Below are 14,966 nucleotides of genomic sequence, written 5' to 3' on the forward strand. Positions count from 1 at the left end.
AGGAAGCTGCTAGCAGTCAACAACACCAGCTAACCGAGCTGTGAATATGGCCATATTTTGAACACTGAACATCAGTGCAAACTTCATTGTTCTGAACGGCTTAATCAGAACCCCCCACTCTACTGAAAGCCAACAAGCTTGCATCATACAAAGGCAAAACACCACTTGAACTCATAGGAAATTAGAAATTCGATTGAATTTACGAACCCTGAATAAATGGTAGTTTGTGACTAAAGCACCAACTACAAAGAATCTGCATAACTGGCGAAAGAACCCACTAAAGTCATTTTTCCTTTCGCAGGCGTAATATACTGTAAAGTCTCGTTCCCTTGATCTGTGAATTTAGAAATTCAGATAATTAAACCTCAAAACCTGGCCCTGTTAACGTTCGTGTAAGTCTATCACGTCATGATGTCATATATTATCGGTTCTAAAAATCAAATATGGTCACTGAAATTCAACAAAAATGTGGAAACAGAACAACCACAAAAGCGTGAGCATACGCGGAGATGCCAACAACACTGATGCAGCGACAATAAAAAAACAAAACAAATCTGGACAGATTGAGTGCACTGGGGAAGCTTGCACGCCGTGGAGACGCGGGGGAGGACGGGGTGCTTCTTCACGCGGAGGAGGAGAGAGGGCGTAAGGCGCTGCTATGCACAACCATTCTGAGGGAGAGCTTTGAGTGCTCAACTCGCATCCTTTCTGCCTCTGTACTGTGGAGCAGTCCATTCTGAGGGCGCGCTGACCGGGGTGCGCTGCACTAACCTCTCCTATCTGCTCTGTCCAGGCCCCTGCTTCGCAGTTGCATGCTTTGTAGCAGGCATGCAGCAGTGTTCGTGCACGTGTCTTTCTAGCGTGGTTCTCCTAGCGTGCCATTATCATTGCCACGATTTTGCTGGCCCTGGATTATCTGTGAACAGCAATCGAGGATCCTCTTTCAGGAAGTGTGACACAACCGGTGCAGAAGAGGAAGCAAACGGCAATACCGCTAGAAGTTAAGCGGAACATTGTATGTGAGCACAAGGACGGTGTAAGTGTGCAACTTGGTGTGCAAGCATGGCCTGACACAACCGACAGTATCGACAATCGTTCTCATTCGCAACACGCTTAAGGTTGAGAACAAAGGTGATGCCAGTGCTGCCCATGCAATGGACGATGGCCCAAAAAGGGTTCGACACAGGGCCTACAAAGACGTAGTACCGGTGGTTCTTGAACACCAGTGCAGCAAACCTGCTGATTAGTGGCTCGATTTTAGTGGAGAAGGAGAAGCACTTCGCACACCTCCTGCGCAACACAGATTTCCAGCCTGGTGGTGGTTGGATTCAACGGTTCAAGGAGAGACATGGAATCGTCTACAAGGCAGTCATGGGCGAGGCAGGATTGCTCGATGTTGATGCTAGGCAGAAGTGGCTTGAGGAAACATTGCCCTGCATCTGTGAAGAATACGCGGACCGGGACTTGTACAGTGGGAACGAGACTGGGCTGTTTTTCCAGATGCTACCATCAAAGACACACGCTGTTAAAGGCGATCCCTGTAAGGACGGAAAGCAAAGCAACAGCAGCAGCGACAAGTGCCCTGCTTTAGTCCCCACTGTTTTCGTGATGTCTTGAGGATCCCAGTTCGCTATCATCATAATGGGAAAGCATGTATGATGCGCAAACTTTTCCGCGAGTGGCTAGTCGTGTTTGATCAGCAGATGCAGTGCCAGGGCAAGAAGGTGGCATTAGTGCTCAGCAGTTTGACTGCGCACCAAACAGCTCTGAAGCTCTCGCATGTGGAAGTTTTTTTCCTCCCACCTAACACCACTAAAGGCTTGCAGCCTACGGGTACAGGTGTGATTGCTTGCTTCAAGGCACTGTACTGCTGACATGTTTTGAGCAAGCTTGCGCTGAACCTCAACATTTATGTCAGCGAACACCAACCAGCGCTAGACTCGTTTTTGGAGCAAGAAGTAAGCTCCTCTACCATCATAAACTGCTTCCGGAAAACGGGCTTCGCTGGGGATGCTGGCAACGCGGAAGGTCGCAAGGCTCCTGCCGTCACATCGATGACCGAACTTTAGTCCGCAGTGAGGGGTGGTGACGACGATGCGTCGGGACTTGCGAAATTTTTACATGCCAATGATAGTCACGACGGATAAAGAGCTGACAGACGAGGCCACCGTCACAGTAGTCACTGGCACGGAGGACAGTGACAGTAGCAACGATGAAGAATCGGAACCTATGCAGGTTGTGTCTCAACAGGAGGCTTTGAGAATGATCGACTCCATGCGGGACTTTGTGTTTGCTAAAAATCTTCCATTGTATTATGCTCAGCAGTTGGATGCCCTGCAGAAAGATGCCGGCCTGATTGCCGTGAAACAGACAAGGCTTACAGATTACGGGTTTCTTCTTGCTATGAAGTAAAACCCCAAACTACCTTGTCCTCATTAAATGTGTAGTTTACAATGTTCTTTTTGTTTTGTTTTGTTTTTTCGGTCAAACCCAGTTATAACAATTACCATTTATAACAATGACATTTCATGGCACTTCAATACTGCTATGAGTGGGCTTGGCTATGTACAGAAATAGGCCTCGCCAAGCCTGAGCTGCGCAGAACAGTGGTGCAATCCACCTTTTTCACAAGGCCGCTTCTGAGCATGCGTGGCCCTCCTCTGGTTGAAAATGTACCGCCAGTCCCAGCTGCGCATGCGCACTTTTGGCATTCAGAGCTGATCTCGGGGGTCATGCACAATTCATATTCGTGACAGCCGTATGCAACATGGTGGTAGCTGTCAAGTGCACACATTGTCATTTCGCAAGTGCCTCCCAAGGAAATTTTCAACCACTCCCCAGAAGGCACCACACATATTGTGAAAAAGCCGGATTAGTGTGCGTTATGGCAGGCACGACGATGATTGGAAGTTTCCCATTTGAGATAAAGCTCAGTTGCATAGTTTCAGTTACACTTTCCGTAACTTGACGCCATCCCGTGGCGTGGCTGGAACCAGGCGTCTGTATCGGTCAGTTTTTTTCATTTTGTATGCTGCTTGGTGCGCCCCTCTTGTATTTTTTATTTAGGGATGGCGTCACACACTTTCCTAACATCTGTGCCCCCATCCTTCGCGTGCATTCACACGCTGAAACTGCACATGACCAGCGCGCGATGGGGATGTGTTGTAAAGAGGCATCACTGCTACTGCGCCGCACTGCGAAAAGGATAGTGGAGACCTTTATGACTGGTGCTCTTTTTCAGCGTTCGAAACAGAGAAACAAAGAAAAGCACTTGACGCAACTGAAAAAACTCATTCTCACTTTGGTTTCATCTCAAATGCACACAGGCATCATACAGATGTTCAGTGGATAATATTACAGTGATGTAAACGGTTTCTGGCAGCTTTTTTCAGGCCCATTTGGGAATTTCAAATCTCGGTTAATTCTAACATTTTTTTCTCCTGGTCTCTCGAATGGAGTTTACTGTATATCAGCCAAGAACAGGCAAACAATAAATACCCACCTGCTCCTGCTTCTCTTTCTTCTTGCGGCGCTTGCGTTCTCGCCGTCGAGCTGCAGCCGCTCGCCGGCTCTCCTCCCGCGTGCGCTCCAGGTCAAGCTCCTCGAGGAGAGAAGAGGCACACTTGTTGGCCTCGGCCGCCTGGCGCTCCTTGGCCGCATGAATAACCTCCGTGCATTGGTGGCACTTGCGCAGCAGGTCTCTAGAGTCCGGCCCCAGAGTGGCCATGAAGCGAGCCATCTCCTGGTCCGATGGAAATTGGGCCACTTGCTTAACAAGCCACTTGGCGGCCTTGACGTGGCCCCGCCGGAAAGCGGCCATCAGGCACGACACCCGCCTGTTGTCCATGCTGTCAATGTCTGCCTGCGCTGCCACCAGAAGCTGCACCACATCCAGATACCCACCTGCAGGAGGAAGTGCCCCATGGTCAATGATAAGCCACAGCAACCAATGAGAGTCACTCACACACCAACTTCCCCAAAATTTAAATAGCTGTTGTTTACACCATATTCATGCAATAACCGCTCTCACTGCCAACAGGTAAGTCAGACGCATATAAGCCATACTTCGGCCTGCAAAGAGCTGTATGCGGCTCGAGAGTCAGTTTTTTTGGCGACCCCTACCAGACTTGCGCCTGAGCTGGCCAGGATAGCCCCAGCCGCCTGAGTCGCTTTGGGACGTTAAACCCCACAAACTGAACCAGTTCAAATAATCCAAAATGTCAAATTAATAGAAGTCTAAGTATGATGTTTTGTAAAAACATACTGAAGAGCAGCCCAATTTATACAGCGAAGGGAGCTCAGGTGACCTTTACTAGTGTTTACATAACCTATCAAAAAGTTACCCTATCTACTTGAATGTATCGAGACTTTGTTTTTTGTCTTTCAATGTCTAGCCTTGAGTCATAAAATCATGCCATGGTGGAGTCATTTTCAAACCACTGTCACCCTGTTTTGATTTCCAGTTTTACGATGCTATGTTAGCAACATAGGTACCAGGCAAGCCAAATCAGCCAAGTCCACCAAACATCAAAATGTTGCACTTTTGTGCTCATTGGCTTGCAACCTCATTATTAAAGTTATCTCCGCTAGTTCACAAGTTGCATCGTTAGCAGTGGGTCAGTGCAGCTGCTTCAGTTGTTAGCACAGTTCACATGATGGCAACACATTGTGCGCAGCACGGTGCTCATGTATTAATTTTGCGCAGGACGGTACCAAAGGAAATGTCCCCAAAATTGTGATCGTCTACTGCCAGGAAGAATGAGTAAATGGAAGTATCACAGTTAACTAGATCAAAACCTTGTGGTACTGTCGACCAGGTGTGCTTGTTCATCCTGCGTCGATCCTGGTGTTGGATCCTTTTCGTGGACACCTTACTCCTGAGGTGAACGAGCTTGAGGGCAAGGAAACCCACCTTGTTATCCCGGTAGGATGACATCTGTACTGCAGCCACTAGATGTCTGTCTAAATAAACTGTTCGAGGACAGGGCGCACAAGCTTTATAGCAATTGGATTCATGAGGATCTGGCCCTGACATCTTGAAGCAATCGTGCGTATCGCAGGTCGTCGACTGGGTCCGCTGCTTGGTATAGCCTGCCTCACGACATGGTCGCTCGCTCTTTCCAGAAGAGTGTTACGAGGACAGTGTAGTGGCGGAGGAAATAATATGGTAACTGCAGGAAATGTCTGCCAGCTGTAATGTTTGCAGAGCTTGACCTGCAGCCAATAGTAGGCCAAGAAGAGAGTGCAAGAGCGACTGCCTTCTAATGCACCAAACCGTGCATAAAACGTATATGAAGGCTGTGACCTGCAATGGGCGCACCACTAGCGGTTTTTGCAACTGTGCCACAGCAGAGAATGAAAAAAAAAAAAAACACTTGCCATTGCATGCGAGCCACAGGGGGGAGCTGCCCTTCTTGTTCTTGACGTCAATGGCAGCACCCCGCTTGATGAGCAGCTCAACAAAGGCGTAGTGGCCCTTGTCAGCAGCAATGGTGAGCGCTGTGTCACGTGAGGAGGGTACGGGGGGTGCGTTCACGTCAGCCCCCTTGTCCAGCAGCACGCGGCCCACCTCCACGTAGCCACCAGATGCCGCCTCCATGAGGGGAGTAAGCCCAGTCTGAAATGGGACACATTCACGCATGGTGAGAGGGTCCACCAAAGCTCAACTTCCTTGCCCACATGCCAGCATGAACTAACAGAGCCTGTACACTAACTGAGGCACCTGCCTCACCGCTTCCCTTCTCCAGCTCTGTGCCCTTTGATGTACAAGCAGTCAGTGTGAGCTACAGTAAAATTTGGCAATAATTTATTATAGTAGATTTGCAAGTAAAACAATACATAAACTAACTGATAAACACCCTAGCTACCACCTGAAACATTTACTATGGTGGTGAATGCAAGGTCAACAGCATCCGACATACCACCCCGGGACTTTAGCAATAAAGGCTTTTAGCGCAGAGCCAATGAACTAGCACGGACATATACCTCTTTATCGAATACTGAATACCCGCTGCGTTACGTGCAGTGGCAGGGATCGGTCAAGGGGCTGCCACAGTGTGTGCAAAGGGAGGTTCCTTGTAACCTGTACAATTAAATGTCGATGTAATGAACCTCCATGTAGCAAGCGCCTCAATATTACGTTTTGCAATTCCTGAATGCAGCCTCCATTGGAAGCACGTGCATTTGAAAACTCCTCCATTTAATCAACCTGTTGCGGCAGTTGCTTTTCAAACAACGAATTCTCTACACCAACTACCTCTTAGCTGGTGCTGAATTACTAGAACTCTGATGACAATAACACACAAACTGACATGAGGGGAACGATACAATCGCAAGAAGTGACTGCAGTCATCATACCATTGGCCAATGCCTCACCTTATACTGCCATGCACTCTTGCCACCATACAAATAATCCACGCAAGCGCAGTGCACTCAGAGTCCTCAGGCGCGCAAAATGGCAATGCAGGAGCACAAAGCAGTTTTGCTTGAGAAAAAAAAAAGTATAGACCTTGAGGATGGTCGAGCAAGCGCAGAAAAAGGATGTTGCCACGGACTTCGGTGCTGCACCTAGCACTGTATCGATATTCTTGTATGCAAGGCAGAAGATTGAAGACAACCAACTCATAGGCGCCATGAAGAATGATCTTAAGTGGACCTTGTCATCACGTCAGCTGGCACTTCCGAATGTTAGGTTCGAGGACTTCATCACGGCTGATGACAACTTGACGGTGCAGCCGTGCTGCCTGAACTAATCGACCAAGAAAATTTCGATCAGCTGATCCAGCAGATGATGCAAGTAGTGACAGCAAACCAGAAGAAGTGACAGCAGAAGATGAGACAGCAAACCGGAAAGAGAAGAGTAATCTCTAAACAGTGTACAGGCCATCGACATTGGCCAAGACTGCACATTTTTAAATAAATCTGTTTCATAAGAGGGGGGGGGCATCATCGGGGCAACAGCGGGGCATCATCGTATTGGTGGAGCTGGCCAGCAGCGTCTGTTCGGCACACCTGAGTTGCGAGAGACGTGCAGCCAGCGAGTCGGTGGCAACGCTTTGTTCCGAACAGTGAGAGACTCACGATGCCTGGTTCAGTGCGCAAGGTGCAATCATGACAAATTAGGCATTCAAAAGTAGCAAAAAGAGAAAAAATTGTTGATCGCCAATCTCAAGAGATGCCCTGCCCCAGCTGCGTGTGCTACGAGCAATGAAAGTTTTGCACAGAACTACCGAACCAGCAGATGCCAAAGTAGGCTTAGTGCTTTCCCCAGCACTGCTGACAGCGGCAGCTGTGATGCTGCAGCCCTCAGATATGCAGCGAGACACAGACCAGAGAAAAGTAACTGAGCAAAAGTCTGACAGTTTTCGTGATGCCACAGCAGACATTCCACTTGAAGCGAATTTACTGTCAACTCAGAGTGTGTAACATGCGGCGGAGATATTTGCGTTAAAACACAAGTGTGAACTAGGAATAACTGTTAAACTGCTAAATTGTCGAGCATGTGAGCTGACTGGAGGATAAATCCACTCATAGTGGAAGTGCTTGCTGCCCGTGAAATGCAGAACATGGCAACCAGCAAACGGCTCCAAATGACATGTTTTTCCACAATGAACATTTCTTACCATGGTCTCCATATGACTCGTGCAGTGCAGCCTAAGAAGTCCCAATTGAAATGGACTGTGAATGATGCCATTGTTCAAAGTGCACTCAAGAGGACAGACTAGGATGTTGGTAAGCAAAGGGACTACATCCCTGGGCATTTCTAGGCATCGGGTGCTGCAGAGCGGACAAACAAATCCGTGACACTTAAGCCCAGTGGCCCGGTCGTGAAGGAGAATTGTAAATACAGTCTTGCCCCATTAATATGACCCCCGTTAATATGGACGACCATAATTATGGACAGTTTTTCTGGGGATGAAACATTTTCAATGTATTTATGCCTTGTTAATATGGAACCTCGCTGTCTGGACAATACACAGGGGAAGAATGCACATGGCCCACTTGGGCCCATGTATTTTTGTCTCTTTAATATGAACAGCGTTTGAAAAAAGCAGAGGAGTCCGAACGTAAGGTAAAGAAGGGCGCGCAGCGGCCATGAACCTACATGATAGCCGATACGGCCGGATGCCTGTGGGGTTTGAAAGAAACAAAGTGAGCGTGTCGTTGATTTAGGAGGGGGGGAACAGCAACATGTGGTTGCAATAAATTCTGCTGGACGTGAACAGGGAGGCCGGTAAAAGCGTAAGAAAATAACAGGAAGAAAGACAAGCACCTCAAGTGGCGGCGGGAACTGAAGTTTTTTTTTTCTCTTATGTTCCATGAAGCCATTAATCCTTTTCGGTCAGAGTAAAGACACACTCACAAAGTACTACAGCAACAAAAAGGCAACGAGCATGCAACTGGGATTGTACGTCCCGTCCTGGATGCCATTCCTTCTCATGCTCTTGGTTTTCGTCACTGTTGCGCTGCCGAACTGCCCCATTTTGCACCCCAGGCGGTCCGCATGTCAGGTTAGCTTTGAGTCAACGATGGGGCCTTGACAAGGTCTGAGCTCTTCACAGTCTGCTACCCGTCGTTCTAAACTGTACTTCAGCTTGCAGTGTTTGTTTCACAGGAACACATACAAACGGCACCAGGAAGGGGCTGTTCGATAGCCTCTGTCAACTCGGCTCCCTCACTTCCTTACGGAAACAGTACAAGGCAAAAAAGAGAGAATCAGAAGAATGGGAAGGCAGAAAGGTTAACTAGGCCAAAAAAAAAGTGCAAAGAATCAGGAGCCTGCAACTCTCAACTTTAGTCTGACTTTTGGCATGGCGGGAATTAAACGCAAAAGAATGAAGCTGAACATAGGCGCGAAGCGGGAAATCTTTGAATACAAGCAGCAAAAGCCATCTCAGTCAATCCAAGCCGTGAGGGACTGGGCCCATGGGCTCCAGTTAAACTAGGCCTCAGCATCGCCAGGCCGATGGTAACATCGATACTACAGGACTAAGGTAAATGGCTCAACGAAGCTCCCTGCCTCGGCAACATTATGGGTACGTACCGTTCCTTCTCCTCCGTCTTGATAGGTTTTAGCTGTGATGACTTACGTATTGTTTTGTTCAGTAAAATAGGGTGATGTTTATTGAGAAAAATTATTCTACGCTCTGTCTAAGCATTACTGATTTCAGCCATTACTGACTTCAGCTACTCAAGAGGATGGCTGAAAAGGTTTAGTTCTTAAACCTTGTCAGTCATCCTCTTGAGTAGCTGAAGACATGGCATTTCGAATCGACGGATTCACGGAGAAGGAGGTAGCATCGATAGCTTGGCTGTTTTTAATTACAAATTTACTTACAAAAGCAGTCGTTAATTACAAATTTCTTTCTTTATAAAATACTTTGTTTTTATTGATGACTCGTTATTATGGATGACTCGCTTTATAGAAAGTTTCGGTGGAAAACTGAAGTGACCATATTAACGAGGCACGATTGTATATGCATTGCACCAGCAAATACCCGTTAAATTGTCCAGTTTGTTTTTTACTTTTTTATTACAACATGTAGACTACTTGCAGCTTTGCAGCCTCAATATCTGCACTCGAAGCAAAGAACAAACATTTTTTTGCTATGGGAAGCTGAATGCATGCTGTGTGAAGTGTTAGGAGCAGATTTTTTGTTTTTGAAAGTTAACATTCACTTGAGTTCACTGCCACTTGGTACATAGTCTGTATACTGAAATTCACAAGGCTATAAAACGACTACTAATGAACACATCAAAAACCACTATCAAAATTCCACTCTTCACTCTCCTGGCTACCTAACTATGACTTAAATTTCAAGTTTTTAACAACCTATTGCTTCTGAATTTAGGCCTCAAACAATGGAAGATGACTATTACATATATGGGCTACAAGGAAAAAAAAATGGCATATATTTCAAATCACTACAAAAATTGCACAAGGCTCCATAATTTTATTACAGCTGGTTAAAAAAAAAATATCCTTAAGACCCATGCCCCCCCTCCCGATCTCGAACCCAGCTGCACAGTGAATCCTTTACAAGTTACAAAGATGTTGCGAGCCTGTGCACCCGTGTAGATGCATCTATGCCGGAAGCGGATCACATCAAAAATATTAAAAGGTATTGAGGCAGACACATTCCAGATGCTTGTCGCTCGAAACCCCATCACCGTTGCCGAGATCTTCACGCTTTGCCAGGCCTATGATGAGCTTCGCAAACAGCGCATCCTAGCACAAGCACCATCTATGCAGCCTGATTCGCTCTCCAGCCTGGCTATGTCAACGACCAGTAGCTCGCTGCTTGACCAGATTAAGAACTATGCACAAGGAGGTCACCATGACAACTGTCCCTTCTTCATAGCATCCAGGGCACTCTATCTAACCCGGCCCCAATGATTCAGGCTGTGATTCATGAGCAAGTGGCTAAGGTGCTACCAACTGTTCCTCAGCAGGCTCCTGCCGCAGTGCCTCCCACATATGCCGACATCCTCCCTCGCGCCGACTCGAATATCCTGCATCGCCCTCCACCGCCGCCAGCCACTTTCAATCCCCTGCGGCCGACCCTTCGTGCAAACCCTTGGCGCACACGAGACAATCAACCGATCTGTTACGAGTGTGGTGTCCCCGGACGCATACGTTACTACCGTCGCCGCATCGTGCCGCCTGCAGGTTACTCACGACCCTATGTGCCTCCTGAACCCACGCCACGTCCCTCCTCTTCCACCGACACCGATTTCTCTGCAGACCTACTGCCTGCTAGCCGCCGTTCTCCATCACTGAGGTGCTCTGTTTCACCGCTACGTCGATACAATGCACCTCAAAAAAAATAGTTAGCACAGTTCCTGAGGCAAGAACTGCGAGTATATCAACCAATATAAAACCTCGTCGTATCCCTGCGAATGTGCTTGAAGTTGTGGAGGGTGTGACTGTCTTGGCCCTTGTGGATACTGGCACTGCTGCGTCAGTAAAAAACTGTACCCCAACCTATGAGAAGTGATGACGCCTTTATCTGACCTTTCGCTTCTCACCGCTAATGCACAGCTTGTCTTGCCTTTGGCGGCCTGCACAGCCAGGGTTATCATTCACGGCTCATTATGTACCACAGAATTCGTTGTTCAGTCGTCGTGCTCACATGACCTCATTTTAGGCTGGGACTTTATCTGCACCGAACTCGAACTTGTCCCGTGCAGCGCCCCTTCGGATACCAATTTGTTTCATGCTCTCAGCAAGCTGACTGTGGCTGCCGACATCGAGGTCCCTTCACACTCATCTGTCACCCTTCCCGTTTTCTGTTTCTCTGCACCTGACGGCACTGTCGTTTTTCACCCCGTCTGACAGCTTCACATCTAGTCACGCCCTGCTTCTACCCTCCACTGTGCTCACTGTCCAAGATGGCTGCAGCCTAATTCAGGTCTCTAACCCTTTACTGAGACCCTGTTCTTCTTTCCTTGGTGAGTGCCTTGGTCATATCCAGCTCATCGATGCCTTGATCATCCCGGATCGTTGCACCGACTCCTCCCCCCTTCAGCCCACTCTCTTACTTTACCCGAGTCTACTGCATCCGTTGCAGCTGAAGTCTTTCCAGATTCTGTTGACACCAGCCTCGCCCCACCACAGCGTGCCCAGCTTTTGGACAAGTATCGGTCTTCATTTGATATTTCCAAAAGCCAACTCGGCTGCACGTCTACCGTCACCCATGTGATTGATACTGGTACCCACAAGCTGCTGCGTCAACGCCCATACCGGGTCTCGGTGGCTGACAGCAAATTATTGAAGGCCAAGTGGACAACATGCTTCAGCGGAGTGTCATTCAACCTTCCAGTAGTCTGTGGGCTTCGCCTGTCGTCCTTGTAAAAGAAAAGGATAGCACCATACGGTTTTGCGTCGATTATCGGTGCCTTAACAACATCACCCGCAAAGACGTCTATCCGCTGCCTCGAATTGATGCCATTGACAGCTTACAAGAAGCACAATTGTTTTCATCTTTAGACTTGCGATCAGGATATTGGCAAGTCCTTCTGGCGGATGCCGCATGCGCCAAGACCGCTTTTGTAACACCTGACGGCCAATACGAATTTAATGTCATGCCCTTCGAACTACTTTGTAATGTACCGGCCACTTTTGAGCGCATGATGTATTCGATTCTCCATGGCCTAAAGTGGAAAACTTGACTCTGCTATTTAGATGGCATTGTCTTCTTATCTTCTGATTTTGAGAGCCACCTTCTCCGCTTGGAGTGTGTATTGAACTGTTTAATCCAAGCCGGGCTTCAGCTTAACCTGAAGAAGTGTCGCTTTGGGGGCTAGCGAATTCATGATTTTAGGCCACGTCATCTCCAAGAACGGTGTACTTTCTGATCCTGCCAAACTTCACACCGTCGCAGAGTTCCCGAAGCCGTCAACTATCAAGGAACTGCACATCTTTCACTACCTATGCTCCTATTTCTGACGTTTTATCCAAAATTTCACCACTATTACTGCACCTCTGACGAACCTCCTGCGCGGCGACCACCTCAGCAGTTGGTCAAACAGGCCGCGGAAAGTCAGCGGCACTTCCGTCCCGCCTAATTCGCCCAACCTTCTTACACGCGGGGGCGAAAAAAGGAAAGAAAAATCTGGGAGGAGGACTTCTCCCTTGCACTGACGGCGCCGCCGACTCCACTGCGTGGCTTGCTTCGTCCTAGCGTGAACCGCTGCAACAGTTACGACTCCGCTCGTTTTGAATTAGAACCGTCATCTGCGCAGCCTAGCACTGGGAATTCTCTGCATGTTAACTTATCAGCCAAAGTCGCGATTTTTCGTCACGGTTTTTTTACTTTGTGCGTCTCATTTCTGCTGGCTCTCCGCCCCTTCGTGAGACGAGAGACTTGTCTGCGTGCAGCTCCAGTTCCATGGACCCATCTCTTCTGCTGATTGTGATGGCCATTACAGTCGGCGATATCCGCTGTGGTTCGTGTTGTTGAACTTGTTACCTTCATGTGCTGTGGAGAGACGTAAGTGCGTTTCGAAAATGACGGTTCTTCCAGGAACGGTAGTGTAAAATTTTAATCATGCATTTTCGTTATGTATAGCACAGTGACATGCGATTACTTGCATCAAATACCAACCACTAGGTAACTAGAACGCATGTATTTGCTCCATGTTTCTACATTGCTTTGATGGTATGGAATGCGTAGAATGAATATGTGCATCATTTATTTAGTTTCATATCAACTGTACACATGCTGACAGAAGCAGTGCCGGCAAACTGGGTTTTTTTGTAGTGATAAAGCAAGCATGCAATATTACAACGTTAGCACAGAACACAGAACACTACTGTAAACTTTTGGTTATGTAAAGTGTGCATGCATGCGTGCGTGCGTGCGTGTGTGAGGGATACCTCATCGCATCTTTTCATTTTCTATTTCACGTGCAGTTAATAAAGAAAGGAAACGATATCTGCTGTTCTCTGTGCTATTTCTTGCTGCGGTTGGGTACGCTTGCTCACGAGCGCCTGCGCCCTCGAGAACGCTATGCTTGTGGTTTTTCTTTCCATCACACTGTTCCTGTCGCGAGCAGGTCGCGCCGCGGCAGAACGATGATGCGGTAGAAAATCCACAGGTGCGGGCGCACGCGAGCACGCGACTCACGCTGCTTAACAACCTACCGACACCCTCTTGAGCGCGCCATTTTCTTGGACCACTCCGCTATACGGCCTCCCCCGTTAAGTCCATTTTTTACGCGCCCCCTCCCGCTATAAGGGCGAGATTGGCGCTAGCGTCTGTAATTCATGGCAGCTGGGAGGCATAAGAAGTTTCACATCCCTGGGTCAAATGCCTGCGACACTGCGTTCAAACCTTGGGCCGTCTTTTAGTCTCACCTCCTATTTTACGGCACTTTGATCCAACTGCTCCCACTGAAATTCATACCGATGCCAGTGGCATTGGCCTCAGCACTGTTCTTACACAATGCAAACTCAGTTTTGAAGAATACGTCACTGCCTACACGAGCCGTTCGTTGACCAAACCAGAATCTAATTACCCCATCACAGAAAAGGCGTGCTTAGCCCTCGTTTGGGCGATCTCCAAGTTTCACCCTTACATATACAGCTGCCCTTTCGACATTGTCACGGTCCACCATTGCTTGTGTTGGTTGTCCTCCTTGAAAGACCCTACAGGTCGGCTAGCCCTATAAGCCCTCAGTCTCCAAGAGTACTATATTCGTGTCATCTATCGCTTTGGTCGAAAACACAATGCCGCCGACACCTTGTCCCGCTCTCCCCTACCACCTCCCAGCGCCTGCTGCTTCTGCGTCGAATGCTCTTCGTTGACACATCCCTTGAGCAACATGGCCGGCGAGCAACAACGGGATCCTTGGATAGCTCGTCTTATCAGCTTTCTTTCAGATCCATCGGCCGCACCAGTACCTCGTGCTATCTGCCGCCAGGCTGCTCACTTCGGGAAAAGTTGAGATCGCTTTTTTTTTTTTTTTTTTTTTCACAGGTCGTCCGTCCCAACCATCAGTCGTAAAAGAAAGCACGCGGTCAGCCGTAATCATGACGCCAGTTTTTAGCATCGTTGGCTTCAAAAGGCGCTTGCTGCTATCACACGTTCCAATGATTTTGTGGCAGCGGACGGCAGCCACCCCAATCGCTGCGTGATAAAGCGAACATAGTGAAAACCAGGCTTGCTCAACGGGAATGAGCAGAGCCACGTTTCCTCCAAACAACTTTCCTCTATATATTTAAGACTACCTGATACAGGGGGAAAATTATTGGAATCAGCATATGAAAGTACATGACAGGTAAAAACTTGATGTAAACTTGCCTATATATATATATATATATATATATATATATATATATATATATATTAGATTCGTGTAGTGTCCCTTCATAGTGTCAGCGCATATATGCTGCAGGTGCATTGACAGCGCATTCAGTCATTTTGTGAATGCAGAATCCATGCACCTACACCGGCAGCCTGCTA

General features: G+C 48.0%; 1 protein-coding gene across 17 annotated transcripts in view; it reads right to left on the reverse strand.

Annotated features, from left to right (window-relative positions):
- The window catches only part of mask (multiple ankyrin repeats single KH domain), a 165,565-nt gene that overhangs the window by 37,788 nt on the left and 112,811 nt on the right, over positions 1 to 14,966 (reverse strand). For all 17 annotated transcript variants that reach the window (XM_084609470.1, XM_084609463.1, XM_084609474.1 and 14 more), the window contains 2 exons: positions 5,380 to 5,617; positions 3,503 to 3,903 (listed from right to left, as the gene is read on the reverse strand). In XM_084609470.1, coding sequence (XP_084465596.1) covers positions 3,503 to 3,903; positions 5,380 to 5,617 — 639 coding nt within the window. The remainder of the gene's footprint in view (positions 1 to 3,502; positions 3,904 to 5,379; positions 5,618 to 14,966) is intronic.

The sequence above is a fragment of the Amblyomma maculatum genome, chromosome 7, assembly GCF_055883805.1.
Source record: "Amblyomma maculatum isolate TAMU_Amacu chromosome 7, ASM5588380v1, whole genome shotgun sequence".
Taxonomy (NCBI): Eukaryota; Metazoa; Arthropoda; class Arachnida; order Ixodida; family Ixodidae; genus Amblyomma; species Amblyomma maculatum.